Source organism: Hermetia illucens, chromosome 1 (genome assembly GCF_905115235.1).
Source record: "Hermetia illucens chromosome 1, iHerIll2.2.curated.20191125, whole genome shotgun sequence".
Taxonomy (NCBI): domain Eukaryota; kingdom Metazoa; phylum Arthropoda; class Insecta; order Diptera; family Stratiomyidae; genus Hermetia; species Hermetia illucens.
In genome coordinates, this window is record NC_051849.1 from 30,439,360 (window position 1) to 30,455,845 (window position 16,486).

The following is a 16,486-nucleotide window of genomic DNA, read 5'->3' on the forward strand; positions in this document are numbered from 1 at the left end:
AACCACATCAACGCCTTTCGGGGCATTCAGGAGAAACTAACAGCTAGAGCAAATATAATGGGACAAAATGTCATGTTCTGCTCCAACGGGATAGAAGCTATCAGGAATTCAAAGCCCAAAGTAAATTCCGTCAGAATTGCAGCTTCTAATCGATACTTTTTCTTCTCGTTATCAGTGACTTTCTTGATGCTCCCTTGGCTGGGGTACGTAGAGCAGTTTAATGGACTATCTCATCTTCCCTTAAGCACATCGACTAATTGACTATGCTGATGACATCTTTTTTACACTCTCCCCGAGTCATGGACTTTGGTCAAATGACTTTAGATTTGGAAAAGGTTGTAAGCAGAACTGAATCGAAGATAAACACCAAACAAACCTCCTATTTGCCTTAATGGGAACATCGAAGACGTAAATTGAGGAGGCGTTGTTTTTGCCGAGATGTTGATACCGAGCTTCTTGTCGATCGCCGCAATAATAACGCTGTATCCCCCTTCACTGCTTTGTCCAAAAATTGGAAAAACAACTACCTCAACATCAACGTCAAAATAAGTATGTTCAACGGTCATGTATTAAAGAGCGACAATTTCATTAAAGATTATGGTGTGTAATGAAACTCCGTTTTAGCCGTTTTCGAAAAAAAATACGTGCAACAGACAGTAAACCGATTTTAAAAATAGTTTGTTTTGTACAAAACATTTAAAAATGGGGGAGAAATACTCTTTCAAGTTGCCATCCAGAAATTTGAATGGAGGCAGATAAAATTTATCAAACAAATCAAACAATTTTTACCAGAACTTGAGTTTTTTCCTTTTATGAGATTCTAAGAGGTATTTGACAGCCAAAAGTCATCCCATAAAGAATATTCAAAATGTTTGTTCGAATAATTATATACAATTAAAAGGAAGATGTCGCGAAATGTTAAAACGTTCATTCCTTCAATTTAGTTGCACTCATAAAACCTATCATAAGCGTTTATTTAATCTAGTATGAAACCCATTTTTCTTCTTATCACAACTTACTTTAACAACATTTTACTCAATGAACTAAACTGTTTTTGGTCAAAATTAAATCTGTTTAGTTATATTACAGGATTCGATTCTAGATCTAATAAAAATAACACAAAATAGACATCTTTTCCATAAGTTCTAATGTATAACACTTTTGTCTCTTGTCTTGTTTAAAATAATTTCTATAAAATTGAGTAAATTTAACGCAGTCCTGAGGTGAATGTGAAACCTAATATGAATTGAAATAATTCTCAATTATTTATTTTTGGTCAATTTGTATTCGACGCCAAGAATGCCTCAGAATCTCTCAGAAACTTATATTGTTGAAAAATGAAAGCCGCTCTGATTTAAAACCAACACTTGCATTATTTAAGAGCAAACTTACACGGTCAGTTTACCGTCAGAAATTTACTGTTGAGAAACTGATGGACTGACATCTGACCATGATCAATCCAGAACATAATTCTAGAATAACACATGCAACGATTCGAATCCTTGAGAAGTCATGCTGTGACTATCATCACAGCTGCACTACACTTAGTCTGGGATCAGTCTAACCAGTCTGACAGATTTTACCAAAAAATTTAAATATTCATCAGTCCATCAATCATTGGCACACACGATCAGTTCGCCATAATTTTGTTGTTCTGACTGATGCCAAACTTATTGAAAACTGACCGTGTAAGGTTGCTCTTAGATTAATAAGTGTTCAAGGCTCAAGCTTATTTAATGCCTTAACTAGCAAATTGTGCGTTTTGATATGATTTAGAATAAATACACTCAATTATTTCGAATTCCGTGAACGCTAACCGACTGAGGATCAAATTGAAGAAGGAAAGGGTCAATGCTACAAAGAAATCAATCGAAAAGATGGAACAAATTCTCCTATCAAACAAAGTTGATGCTCCTTTTGCTATTGATTCCGTACATTGTTATTACATAAATCCAATCGCTGACAAGGAAAACGAGAGCTTACTGACGCGTGTTAAACAAACAAGGTGAAAGAAATTTCCTTAAATTAATAACATTTACTAATAAGAGACAAAAGTTTCCAAAATCATCAATACCCAAATCAATTCATCGGGCGAACACGAAAATGATTGAAGACTCATCTAAATTTAGATATTTCAATCTTTCTACTTACGACTTCATCCTTGATTTGATCTTAATGTTCAAAAACTTATCAAGTTCTATCCGATAATTAGCTCTCATTACTAGGAACAGCGTGGTTAGTTTTAATTTTTTCTCAGATCGTCCATCCTGCTTACCTTGCAATATCAAGTGCTAAATATCAAAATCAAATCAAAAGCACAACTGTCATGGGTCTTCCATTTTTTCATGCTATTATCAAAATTAATTCTGCTTTAATTCTTTAATTCAATGCTTTACTCCATTTAATGTTTACATTTCACCATAAAATATTTGCAGAAACTTTTGTTTTTTTTCCACTTTGTAAGGCATTCAAGGCTCCGTTTCAAACTTGCAGTACAGAATGACGAATCCATAGGTTCTAATATGTCAATGGCTCGTAAAAATATTACAGTACAATTAGTAATATACAGTTGGACGGCTCATTAGCGATACATTTTACACGATAGCCCTAGCCTTAAACGTAACCTATTTTCCATAAAATACTCGCTGTTTCCTAAAGTTTATTAAGATTTTCGTTGATATCCCGAAAATAATACAACGTGTGTACGGTATTTGAGGACATGCATATATGTCGTTATAATTTCCCGAAACCATTATTTTTCTTTTTGCTCTTTTTCAGATAAGACATGGAGGGCTACAACTTAACTTAAGAAATGAAGAAACATCCGGTTATCGTCGCTATATGTGCAAATCACACCAATTTAGAAATCTTCAATTTTCTTGCGCCCGTTCAGTCGTTCATTAGGTTCACTCTGAATTGGAAGCATCAGGCGGCCATACAGAATCTATTGCAAAACGCAAAAAAACACGTGCGACATTCTGACACTGTCCGATTTACAGAATTTATTCAAAAAATGCAAATGATCTTGACGAAGACCTTTCAAAATCAATGAGAGCCTTTGCGAGGGAGTTTAATGTTTCTGACCCATCTTATCCGTCGACTTGTCCAAGAAGATCTACGGTATAAATCCAAATGTTTTGCGCAGACAACAGTTTATGTCGAAGCAAACACGGGAACAGTGAGTTATCCGATCAAAACGCCTTCTAAACAAAATTAAGCGAAGCGCCTGAGATGTTATGGTTTTTTTCTGATGAAAAAAATTTTGACCAAGACCAAAAGGCCAACCGCAGAAATGACAGATATTACGGTCCTACAGAGGTTCCTGTTATCATGCACACGAAGTTTTCAGCTACTGTTAAGGTTTTGAGTGTTGTGCGCAAGAAAGGACATGTCATGCCACCTCACTTCTTCACTCAGGGACTTCAAGTGAATTCTGCTGCATACATCGAGGTTCTAGAGACAGTAGTGAAACCCTGGATTGATAGTGATCGCGGTGACAGCCCATACATCTTTCAATAAGACTCTGCTCCTTTACACAAAGTGATGGCGATACAAGATTGGATTGGATTGGAGACTTATGGCCGCCTAGCTCCCCGGACCTCAATCCTCTGGATTATTACGTATGGGGCGTAGTTGAGCGTGAAACCAACCAACATCCTCATAGCACTATTTCTTCTCTGAAGGCTGCAATTAATACCGTTATAGTCAATATGAACAAGGAGCATTTGATTCGGGCATGCAATCGTTTCCGGACCCGGATCGAGGAGGTTATTGCAGCTAATGGAAATTCTATTGAATGAGTTTATCCATATATAATAAGTTAATGTTGTGTAAAATTTTCGTCAAGTTTCATTCATGAATGTTCATATTAAAAGCTAATTAGTTTTACTCTCAAGTTGTCCTCAAATACCGTACGCACCCTGTATATTGATGCCCTAAATAAAATGAGTGATTTCTACGAGCTCTTTTCAGAAAAAACCAAATCCATCACTTGTTAATTACATAGAATCCCAAAAATGTTGCTACAACACACACACATCCTTGCATAAATTTTATGGTAGCAGTTTGTAGTATAAACGCAGTGGAAACTCAAATCCATCCAAAAAAATGCGATGTCACTCACTGAATATTTTCTTTCATTGTTGTCTCAACAAGTAAATATAAACAAACTAACGACAGAGAATAAACATTGATAATTCTTGATTCGATTCAATACGATCGAGGCTGCATAATAAATCAGGCTTAATTGTTAATTCTTACAAACAGGAGCCCGAACATTCTACTTCCATATTATGATCCTACAACCACTCTTTTTTATGGACCAAAACTCTTAAACTTTGAGGAAACATATTTCCAGTTTCATGGCCCATTCGCTCAATAGAAGAGCTAAGCATGAAATACACCCTGTTTCCTGTGTTTCAATTAACAGAATTAAGTGCCTTTCGAGTAAATAGTTATTATTCAAAAATTTTTTTATATATATCACAAATTTCCACGTTGGGTGAATGTTTAAATATTAACATTATTAATAATAACATTTATAATAAAATGACTTAGGTATAGATATATATATACGCAGATGTTATATGATATCAAACCATATCATATAAAAAATATCACAACTGCTATCCGACTAATATTAATAAGCCACTATCCAATTGTACCCAGATACCCCCTAATGACTATTTAATAAATTATTAATTTCCAATAAATTAAAAATATCACAGCAATCAACATCACTAGTCTAATCACATTTCATTTTTTAATTTTACAAAAAACATCTTTTTTCGAAATTCTGTTTATCCGATTTGTTTTTAAAGAAAGGTCATAGCAAATCCGAACAAACATACTTTTCGAATGTTCGAAAATAAATCAATAACAATTAAAATACTGACTGATTCCAAGATGTGACCAAAATCGTCATTTCCAAAATAAACTAATCGACCAAATTGACTTTTTGCTTTTTTAAAAATATTGTAGCTATGGAAATTATCGTACCTGTTGTTGCCGCTGTTACTTTGCGCATATGGTGCATTCTCGTTGTAAGGACCGGGTGGCCCAGACGGCATGTTGAAGTACTGATCAGGGGGTGGTCCACCATGACCTGCTCGCTCTTGTCTACCATAGAATTGATTGTGTTGAGGTGGAGGCGATTGACCTCTGCGTGGACTTCGACCACGTCTGGAAGAAAAAAGAATTCAAATGAAATATTTTTTAAGGATTTTATAAAAAATGAAAAGAAGACTGAAGGAGGCCGATCTACTTCACTGATAAACAGTCAAACCGAGCAGACTATGCAAGTAGTGGAGTTATTCTAGTTACCTAAATCCTACCTGATCTCTCTTGGTGGCAGGTCCCCCAACAAACCGACCAAGAAAATGCAATGTCGTTACAAACAAGATGATCGGATTGAGTCACAAGCCTCGGAAAAATGCTAGGGCGTCCACCTCAGTTGACGCGGCAGGACGGGCCCCGGTCCTACCGAGAAATGGACAAGAGTTCTTGATGCATGGACGGCGTCAGGACGTAAGCAAGTTAGTCCGAGAAAAGAAATACTTGTCTGCACGCTAAATGTTGGTATCCTAACCGGAAAGACCAAGGAACTCGCAAGATTACCGACCATTACGAATGTGCAAGAATCGTGGAACCAAATGAAAGACACGATCCACAAAGCGGCCTCTGCAACCCTTGGGGTCATCAAGCCGAGTAAGCGGTACATCAACCGATACTTCGCTTTGGAATGACGATGTTGAAATGTCGAGATTCTTAACACAGCACAAGAGAAAAGCAAAAATTGGATAGAATATTTTGTGTGATCGAGGGTGGAGTGTCCTGTTATCTTGGTACTTGGGCGGGGTTTTCACGAGCTCTCGATGCTATAAATTGACAACTATCGCAATATCATTCAAATTAACCGTGAACAAAGCCGAGTTTATCAAAAACTGCAGTACTCCTGCCACCATACACTCTGCGCCGTTACTTGTAAAAAAACATCGTGAGAAGCATCAACCTTTCTACATTGCATTTCTGGATCTAGAGATGGCGGTTAAATGGCTCAACTGCGATTCAAAGAGTAAGTTCGAAGTATGAGAGGTATTGCAAAACCGCTTCGTGTTTATGTCGGTGTTCATGAAGGAAACGTCATCTCATCATACCTCTTTCTTCTAATTATGGTTCCAACGTCTAGTGTCCTACATTGCTCTATGCAGATGATGCTTTCCTAGCATTTGATAACGGAGCTGGTCTTGAAGTTTTGTTCAAAAGTGGAAGGATCGCCGATTATAACACAATTTTAGACAGAATCTGAATACAACAAATTTTTGACGGCCGATCCCAATGAAACAGACACTATCGTTATCAATCCCAGTGGCCTGGCGGGAACTGCTCTGAAATTCGCATCAGCACAACTTGGATAAAGTCGCGTTCCACAACTGGCGTTTTTGTGATTAAAGGACAATGCGGTCCTCTGCATTTCTGAATGCTAGCCGGCTATCAAAAACAATGAATGACATCTTGCGATCCAATTTCACTGTCGGACTCCAGTCGACTCAGCTGTGATTGAGTACCTAAGAAAAATCACGAAAACAATCACGGGCGAGCGCAATACTAACCACATTACCTCTATAATGTACTGTAGTATATCGTAACGGGTTTGAATGAAGTGCTCTAACATACTTCAAGGCCCTAATCCAATTGGATTATTGCGCCAACGATTATTATTATATAAAGAGAAGAAAATGAATTTGCTTGAAAAAAGCAGCTTCGTTCAGTTTCGTTAAGGTTCTTAGCACTATTGATAAATATAAAGAACACTTATGAATTCCCTCCGTTCGGCAGATATTTTTCTTATTCTTTATGATCGTAGGTTGTTCTCTATACTATAACGAGTAAGGTCCTTTGTTCTCGTTTCACATAATTCACATTATCAATGAGCTATCTCATTAAACTCCATGCAGAGATTTGAAAGAGGGCTACGATTGCTACTAGGTGCTACTGGTATTAAATCCATGATTTTTATTTAACCCTAACCTTCAAAAGGCACTTGCACAAATATGACAGCTGTCGGACTATTAATTTGTGGGACAGAGCATTTTGAGTGAGGCAACTTTTGTTAGTTTGAAGAAAATGGATAAAAAGGAACTTCGTTGTTGTGGCCAAGACTTGGCTTGATAAATATTATTCGGACTTTGTACCTGGAAAATCAACCGTTAACAAGTGGTTTGCTAAGTTTAGCGAGGCAAAATGAGCACCGAGGACGATGCAAGCAGTGGACATCCCAAGGAGAGGCTGTTATCGATTAAAACATCAAAATGTCCACAAAATACTTGTAGTTCTAAAGATATCACAGGAACGTGTTCGACATATCGTGCATGAATGTTTGGGTATGCGAAAGTTCTGTTCAAAATGGGTGCCGCGCGAGCTCACAACTCAAATTTATACGTCGATATGTGACAATGGATGAAACAAGGCCGACCCCAAAGCGTGCAAAGATGCAACAGTTGGCTGGCAAGGTTATGGTAACAAGATTTTAGGATGCGCATGTTATAATTTCATCCACTATCTTGGGAAAGGAAAAGCAATCAACAGTAACTATTGCATAACGTTGTTGGAACGTTTGAATGATGAAATCGCGGATTGCATTTTATTTTTTTTTCAGAACTTGTCAAATTGGTTTTGTAAAAGACTAATCGAGAAACCTGAAGCTAAACGCTTCAGGTATGAAAGGTTTTGTATGTTGCTTATATAAGGATATTTGAACATTTGTCCCATTTGTAACTAGTTCGCAGTGTTTATCAGACAATTCACTTTTGTTAATCAGACATTCAAAGTTTTAGAATGCAGTAAATTTGGACAAAAGTGACAATAGAGTAATAATAGAATAATAAATAGAGTAACACACTATTATTAATTTAATTTAAACAGATACCGATATGAAGAGTATTTTGAGGCCTAGATACGATGTGCATAGACCACCATATTTATTTTGAGTAAGTTGGATTTTCGAACCCCCGCACTTCTCCCCGTTGCAATTAATTTCAAAATCAATACCAGTCTCACAGTACTAATTGAAGCCTTTCATTTGATACCCCACACGCTTATATTTGGTGAAAAAATTGTACACCCCTCTTTTGCATGGTGTCCCCCCTTAAAACTCAGCGTGGAACTGTGCACTCACTGCATGCAATGGGATTCACAGGTATCACCTTTCCACCGAATTTCATAATAGGAGTCACCATTTTTCAGATAACAGGTGTGACAGATAAATAGAAAAATGGACGGACAGACAGTTAACAGATTTTAATAAGGTTTTTTTACAACAAAACCTTAGAAATACACCCCTTATATAGAGGGTTTTACTTAAACCACACACACAAATCATGCCTTCTGTATTCGTCGGATTCGACAAATAGAAGACGAACAAAGGCAGACAGTAAACAAATTTCATTACGGTCTTGTTTTTACAGAGAGCCTTGCACATAAACCGACCCCCAATTTGCAAAAGTAATAGTATATGATAGTTAAACACTGCGAACCTAATTATGGTCTGGTCATTTAATAACAAATTTACTATTATTTTATCATAATCAACCTAAAAAATCATACCTTGGCGGATAATTGCCCGGCGATCTATCACGAAATTCTTCACGTGGTGGAAAATCATCCCGACGCTCTGGTCGACGGTTTTCCTTCTGACGATATCTGAAAAGACAAAAAAAAATTCGTTTCAAAATCGATAAAATCTACCAGATTTCATATGCATAAAACTAAACTGAATTCAAAATAACCTACAAACCCCCATAAACGAACATTCATCAAAAAATATTTAATTTAATGTATTAGGTCAACAACATTTCAAGACGAACATAGCAAACAGCAAACCATTCTTCAAACGAATCGAACAAATTATTAGAATCTTTTCATAAATCATTTGCAACACTTGGATCGAAGTTATGTTAGAATATTATTTCAAAGGTTATACATCTACCGTAAACAACACACGATGCTACCAAAACAGGATTAATCTTGCCCATACTAACCTAGGAGATAGTGCTCGTCTACCATGTGGCTCTGGGGAGCGATTATAACGGCGAACCGCTAAATTTAATCGTCTATGCGGAGTCAATGATCGAGAACGCGACCTGAGTATAACATATCGTCAATTATAAAATTTTCATAAATGGTAATGTTACCGACTCATGGGGCTCAAACGTTTTGGAAAGTGATAAAAAACCACTTGAAAGGTATAAAATTAGCTACGGGAATTTCACACAAAATCGGTGGTTTAGATAAAAAACTGGGTAAAAGATTGAATAAGATTGTAGCTTTAATAATTCTAAATTGAGAAACCAATAGAAGACTGTTTTGTAAGGCTTCAATAATTAGAGCGTCTATTTTCATTTGAAAGATATTACATTTATGTGGTCACAAACAGTTGGCCACCAGATTATTATAAAAGCGGAAGCACATAATTCAAAGATGGTATCCTGATATCCTGAGTTTTATGGCCACTTTACTAATCGAGACAGGAATCTAACATAATTATTGTTGATTTGAAAGGAAAAAATCGGAGTTAGCAGCCTACAAACCTACATCCTTGATAACACATTCACATTCTCTTTTACACTTTAATGAATGATAAGCTCACAAGGTTACAAACAAGCATCTACAGCCAAAATCAAGACTTGAATCGGAGACGTAGTCGTTTATGTGGACTAAAGCTAAAGCCACCACTATCCGCCAACTCCTGAACGCATGTCCTAATTAAGACGCCTCCCGTTAGCCGGTGAAGCCACCTTACAAAGGCTCGAAGTCCTCAAGCGAAGCCCACACCATTTCGCCTCAACGAGGCACTATCAAAAAGGTTTCCTTTATCCGGCTAAAGCCTTTCTGCCTGGAAAAAAACGGTGCCAGGAAAAGAGGGACCCGATGCTTCCATTTTGATTTGCGGTAGCTGAGTCGTGTGTCTGGTTCTTCGCTCAAACTCCCTTTGGTTTCAGCTAGGCGTGATACTTTCATGTCGACTGCAAATTTTAACAGCGAAAATTATTTTTCGGAGTCAAGAGGAAATTGAGAAAAGGCAACCAGAGAAAGTGCAGAGTCGGAGAAGCGTGGAATAATTAAAATACATACATAAATTATATTGTTATAATAAGCAAGTTTATTGGATTAAATATACAAAAAGTTAAATTATTTTACCAAATCGCCATCATGTGTGTTGATGAGATATTCCACGGATTCGGAAGATTATTCCAGCGGAAATATACTGTGCTCATCTAGACGCAGCATTAAAGGAAAAACGTCCATCCTCGGTGAACAGAGGTAACATCATATTTCATAATGACAAGGCTTTACACCACTGCACTCGCTCAGAGACCTTGACCTTTCATATGTTTACTTGTTCAGCTCTTTGAGCAACCATTTGAGAGAAAGGGAATTTTTTGACGGCGCCAAGGCTAAAAAACTGGACTTATGGATTTCTTCTCATTCTTCTGATTCAAGTATTTTTCGTTGCTACCAGATCTAGAATTCAGAAAACATACTCGTATGTGGCACACACTGAACCCTCAATCATTTTCCTCTTGGTCTGAACTTCAGGCGTAAGAATGGCAAAGAAAATAGTGAGAACAATAGTCAATAGTCAACATGTCATTCGTAGCATAAGAGAAGCAACAGTCGCTTTAGTGACTCCAGAATGTTATTGAGAGATGTGGGGATACCAATTCAAGCGAAGAGTAAGGGACGTTAATCAACTATTGATCAGCCCATAAAGATCATGGTCTACTTGACAATATACACTGTGCATTCATATTTATTCCAATGTTTTCACTATTAAAACAAATGACCATTAATTATATAAAATGTAGACGTTCTTTTTCATTTTATCCGATAAGATAGCTCGATTTGTAACCTTAATAACAAGAATCCTCATAACTCGATTAATAGCTCGTGTTATCGAGGTCCGACTGCATAATTATTAAATTATATACAAAAAATTAAAGCTCAAATCAACTTGCAGCGGTTCACTCACCTGCTCATTGTAAAAGACGGCGAACGAGATCTTGATCGTCTACGTAGCACAGGCGATTTACTTCGTTTACGGGGATTTGACCATGATCGAGATCTGCAAGGAAAATCACAAAAACCCATTCAGAGCCACCATCCGATAATGAAGTTATTAAATGAAGACACTACCTTGTCCTACTTCGGCTTCTGTCGCTAAACGAACTCGACCGATGACGTCGCTTCTCCTTTTCCGGTGATCGTTTGTCACGGGAACGTCCTCTTCTATCACGCATTTGTGGTGATCGCATTCGTCGATCGTCAGGACTTCTTACACGCTGCAACCGACCATGATGTGAAGGTGGAGAATGGCCCCGACCACCACGACTTGGACCCAATTCAATTGAGCGTGACCTGCGACGGCTATCCGTCGGTAAACGACGTCTCTCCTCCTTCCGTTTTTCCTTTTCTCGCATGATACGATTGAACGCTTCCAGTGGATCATCAATGATACTGCAAAGTAGAATTGATTAGTTACTGTATATTTAAATCTTTGACAATCGTAAAACATACCCAGGGCCCACTTTCGCAGCAACACCGTGGTATACTGAAGCCAAAGAACCAGGAGGTGCCATCATTCGAGGACGCATCTGATGCGGTTGGGGATATCCCGGCCGGATAGGATGAAAAGGACCTCGCATTCTGTTGTCCATCATGTAAGGGGGATATCTGTAAGATGAAAAATAATGAGAAATTGTTAAATCTGAGCTGACAGATAATAAGAAAATGAATGATTACACTAATGAACGATTGCCTCGAACAAATTCCTTCATTTGGTACAAATTACAATTGAGCCGAAGAAAATATGTAAAGTTTCGAAAATAACTTGCTCCTTATGGTGTAATATAACTTTGAAAAACTTACCCTGGACCCGGTGGAGGTCCGTAGCCACCCATTTCATATGGTCTGCCAGGACCCATCATCGGCCCCTGTGCCGGTGGGTAAGAAGTAATCGGGGCACCTGGACCATACATATCAGACGGTGTTGATCGATGCGGACGAATTGGATCGCCACGATGGGGACCTGCTTGATGCGACGGGATTTGTTGATGATGTTTATGATGATCATGATGTTCGTGATGTCCTGATTCCTTTTCGTCGACTGTTGGTGTACCGGATCTTTCTCCATGAGATGGTGTCGACTGTTAAAGAAAACAATTATTTTTTTAAATATATGGAATTAGCGCAAAAATATAAAAATTGAAGAGTAGAAGAATCTTCAACAAACCTGGGAATTGTGCTTTGGTGAACCGTCCATACCAGGAGGTCTAAGATGTCGGGAATGTCGCCCATTATAAGGTCGCTCCCGATATTCTGATCTCTGGTGACTAATCAAATGAGCAGGCGGTACTGTGACAGTAATGTTATCTTCGAAATCAGATTCAATTTCGTCATGCGATGAATGATGACCTGGGTCTATTTTCTTATCATGTCCTTCAACCTCTTTCTTTTCCTTTACCGGAGATTCTCTGGCCGCAGATGATGAATGTAAAGGAGATGACTTATCGTCGTTTTCCTTTTCTGATGGTTTAGGTTCAGATTTCTGCTCGCTGGTAGTATCTGGTTCTTCCTTCTTATCTCCACTTTCTTCAGTCGCAGCAGCAACTTCTTGCGGCTCCTTCGGCTTAGGAGGGGCTACAGACATATTTCAAACATTACTTGATTGACCTGACAAAATAACGAAATAGTAACTTACGTTTCTGTTGCCGAGGTTTTGAGTAACCAGTTTCATTTTTGAAAGCATTTACAGAATTCCGTAAGAACCTGTTGGGTATTAGTGATCCTGGTGAGCTGCCTTTCTCTTTACAATCAGGACATTCATTATCTTCTGATTCTAACAACGCCGTCCGTACACCTATAACAAAGAAACATTCCTTCAAACAGTTCACGAAATAGGTACTATTCACTTACATTCATCGCAAAACGAGCTACCACAACAGGGTATCATAACCGCATCTGTAAACAGATCCTTACATATGCCACAAATGAGATCTTCCGGGATCTCTTGTTTCTTTTCCACAACTGGAGGGGGTGTTGGTTCAGCATTTGCCGCTGAATTCCTTCAAAAGAACAAATCATTAATTTCATTCGACTCAAATTTATTGGCTATACTCACTTGTCTTGTGCATCGCGTTCAATAAACGAACGTGGAATTCCAGTGTTTCGTTTAAAATCATTCGCATCGCCGTTCGAGGATAGTGGACAATTTTTAATCCAATGGCCGGGTTTGCGGCACTTAAAACAACGATAGTTGGCCGGCACTTCACCGACCTGACTTTGTCCACGTATCACTTGGTAGCTGATGAAAGGTAAAGTTAAAGATTTATTAAATTGATCAATAGGGATTAGAATACAAATTTCAATAGGATCGTTGAAATACATATGGAACTTGAAAGTTTACTCTAATTCGTTATATCTACGATTGTTTCTCAAACACTTCCATATGAATTCCGGAAAAATATTCGAAATTTTCATATACCTGTGCTTGAATCTTTTATATTTTTTATAAGAAATCCAATGTAAAGCGTGTAAATTAATGCAAACAAAATATATTCACAACGGACAATGAATTTCATCAACTTACTTATTAGGATCGTAATCCATCGTGCTTTGTATCATCATAGCTTGTATCTTATCTTCTTCGGTCCCATTCATAAGGGACAAGTCTAGAGCCCCGCTATCGGGCTCCGGTGCATTAATATGCCTATGCGACTGTTGCTGTTGCTTCTCAGCTTGAATGTCCCATTGTTTCTTCGGCTGAACAGCCAACGGTATTCGCGCAACGATAAGTGATGTGTTTTTTGGAATTAATGTATTATTATCCGAGTATTCTGAAAAAAGTTGATACAAAATATAAATCATGATGAACTAATGTTAATTTAACGACAAACTGATTGAAACAAGTAGAAATGGACACAAACCTTCTTTTGTCTGTGCATTGGTTATTTGCAAATCAAAGTCAACGGTTTTACCCAACCGTTTTTGATGAATTATTGCTTTTTTCAGATCACCGACGGATATATGTAGTCCGTCGAATGTGACTGTATCTGAATTCAATGCACTTTTGAATTTATAATGCACTGACATTATGTGAAATTTTGTTCTTTCTCTTAGGTAAAGTAGATTGGGGGTGATCAAAATTTATTTTGTGCTGTTTTAAGCTCATCTACTTTTATTTTTAGCACCTACAAAAATCAAGAAAAAGAAATTTGGTAAAAATTCAAATAAGATTCGCTTTTTGATGAGTGAAACTTGTTCGAATGACGATGAAGTATGATAATGAAATGATACGCGAACGATTGTTATTATGAATATGAGAGGCGAAGTTGCAATTTAGAACTTAAAATATATGAAAGAAAATAATGAACCCTTGTCAAACAATGCCAATGGAGTTTTGGCTCGCAAACCAACTGTGACAATTTGATACAATAACACGGCGGCGTTCTTTACTTTCAACTTTTCTACGTTTTTTAATGGTATCACATATTAAGTTTTTAACTAACAAGATGGTCTAGTTTCGATTGAAGACGAGTTGAAAAGAGTTTAGATTAATTGTGATATCAAGAAATACAGCACTATGAACCTAAAATCCAATAAAGGCAAAATATCAATATCAAAAACGAGATATCAATACAGTGAACCAAATGAGGCAAACATATAAACTATCCCGAAAATTGGACAACTTCAAATTTAAGTCAGTTGAACACTTGTGAAATTTAACGAATCGACAGACAGGAAACTCCAATTTTGGACAACCCAGATGAAATAAAGATAACGATACCCAAACGAAATAGCTGGAAATGTTGAAATTGCCTTCTGAGACGCTAAAACTGTTCCGAGAGTTACACTTTTAAGCTACTGAATCATTGGGAAGTTTTTCCTGTTTTTAAATAAAAAAAAAGTTAAGGGTCTTTTGGTACGAATTCTAAAAAGTTGTTTAAAATATAGAAATTTTAAAAAGTTGTTTAAAATATACAAATTTAAAAAAGTTGTTTAAAAGTTAAAGATACATATGTCTGTACACATGCAAGTAGGATCTTATAATTTTTGGGTTAATGCCCACCAATTATCAATAGTTAGTAGGTGGTCTGGTCCCTATACTTGTCAGCGAGTTTTTTAATTAGCCTCGATGCACAATTCTCCTCATCTGTGTTCATCAATTTTGACGTATACTTCCGCAATATTTCCAAGCTCGCCCATGCGTCGTGATGAGACGTTTTGTTTGGCCAATGTAGAACATCTCGCAATCATGGCAGTTGATTTTGTAAATTCCACTTTTTTCCTCTTCCATTAATGGGTCCTTCTCGCTTCTAAATTGTATCTTAAGTGTTGCCTCTCTGCTGGCCAAACAAAATGCCTCATCACGACTAGGTTCCAAGAACCTAGAACAAGGAAGTAAATAAGGGGGATCAACATGGTGCGATCATCGGTACCGATGCGCGACATCGAGGAGGGTTATTCTGTGACGAGGCCAAATATGGGGCTAATACGACAAGTGAGCGAGCTTGGAAATATTGCGAAAAGATGCGTTAAAATTGATGAACACAGATGAGGGGAATTGTGCATCGAGGCTAATTAAACAAGTCGGAATACCGGAAGCTCGCGCTTCGGGTATAAAGGTTTTGTGTTCATCTTATGGAAGAAACTTCAACGCACATTTTTCTGTCCGTATATAGCTACAAATCCAACATAATCCTTCATATTTTTCCAAACTACGAGACATACGTACATATTGTAGCCATAGATATCACGCTCACCCTAAACAAACAAACTGCCTATTACCGAATACTGTACACATATATGCACGTATATAAATTGATCGTACCCATATCTCCGATTTACTTCTTATATCTATTTGAATTGGGCACTACCCGCAAAGTTCATTAGCACGCATATATTATATACCTACATACACACATGTCTGGCTGACAAATAACTAAAAAACTAAAACAAAATAGTTCTCTGCGACCCAATTCATAAGAACTCATTTCGTTGTGGTATTGACGAATTGATATGTGATGATGACGTCATGCAGGTTGTAGAGTGCACGAAATTCACGAAAAATTGTAAAGTTTCACCCCCTATAACTTTGTTAATAATTGTTGGTTTTCTTCAAACTTGACCAAACTGTGCATTATATTCTTCGTTACACTCATGCTAAATTTTGTATTTCTGGGATGAATATAAAGGGGGGTGCCGGGTAAATTTCTAAAATGTGGAAATATACTATAATTAACTTTATTTGTGCAAATACCGGAACCGGATATATTTTGAGGCCTAGATTTCGTAGAGATGCATCACTGTGATTTTTTTCAGATTTTTCGGTTGGATAGGTTCTGAGAACGAGACCTGTTACACTTTTTGTGGGTCATATTTTGAACCCTCACTCCCCTATGTTTCATCTAATATCAAATATTGAACCAGA

At 37.4% G+C, this 16,486-nt stretch overlaps 1 protein-coding gene across 4 annotated transcripts in view; it reads right to left on the reverse strand.

Annotated features, from left to right (window-relative positions):
- Positions 1-16,486, reverse strand: part of LOC119646523 (E3 ubiquitin-protein ligase RBBP6) — a 35,766-nt gene that overhangs the window by 13,576 nt on the left and 5,704 nt on the right. Inside the window, exons 2-15 of one of the 4 annotated variants that reach the window (XM_038046994.1) lie at positions 13,983-14,246; positions 13,646-13,892; positions 13,541-13,552; positions 13,178-13,360; positions 12,973-13,121; positions 12,758-12,916; positions 12,290-12,696; positions 11,926-12,203; positions 11,575-11,730; positions 11,194-11,514; positions 11,030-11,122; positions 9,039-9,140; positions 8,605-8,700; positions 4,999-5,181 (exon numbers count right to left, since the gene is read on the reverse strand). In XM_038046994.1, coding sequence (XP_037902922.1) covers positions 4,999-5,181; positions 8,605-8,700; positions 9,039-9,140; positions 11,030-11,122; positions 11,194-11,514; positions 11,575-11,730; positions 11,926-12,203; positions 12,290-12,696; positions 12,758-12,916; positions 12,973-13,121; positions 13,178-13,360; positions 13,541-13,552; positions 13,646-13,892; positions 13,983-14,148 — 2,552 coding nt within the window. In that variant the 5' untranslated portion in view covers positions 14,149-14,246. Of the gene's footprint in view, positions 1-4,998; positions 5,182-8,604; positions 8,701-9,038; positions 9,141-11,029; positions 11,123-11,193; positions 11,515-11,574; positions 11,731-11,925; positions 12,204-12,289; positions 12,697-12,757; positions 12,917-12,972; positions 13,122-13,177; positions 13,361-13,540; positions 13,577-13,645; positions 13,893-13,982; positions 14,247-16,486 lie in introns of all 4 variants that reach the window. The other 3 variants (XM_038046986.1, XM_038047012.1, XM_038047002.1) reach the window with 3 other exon arrangements.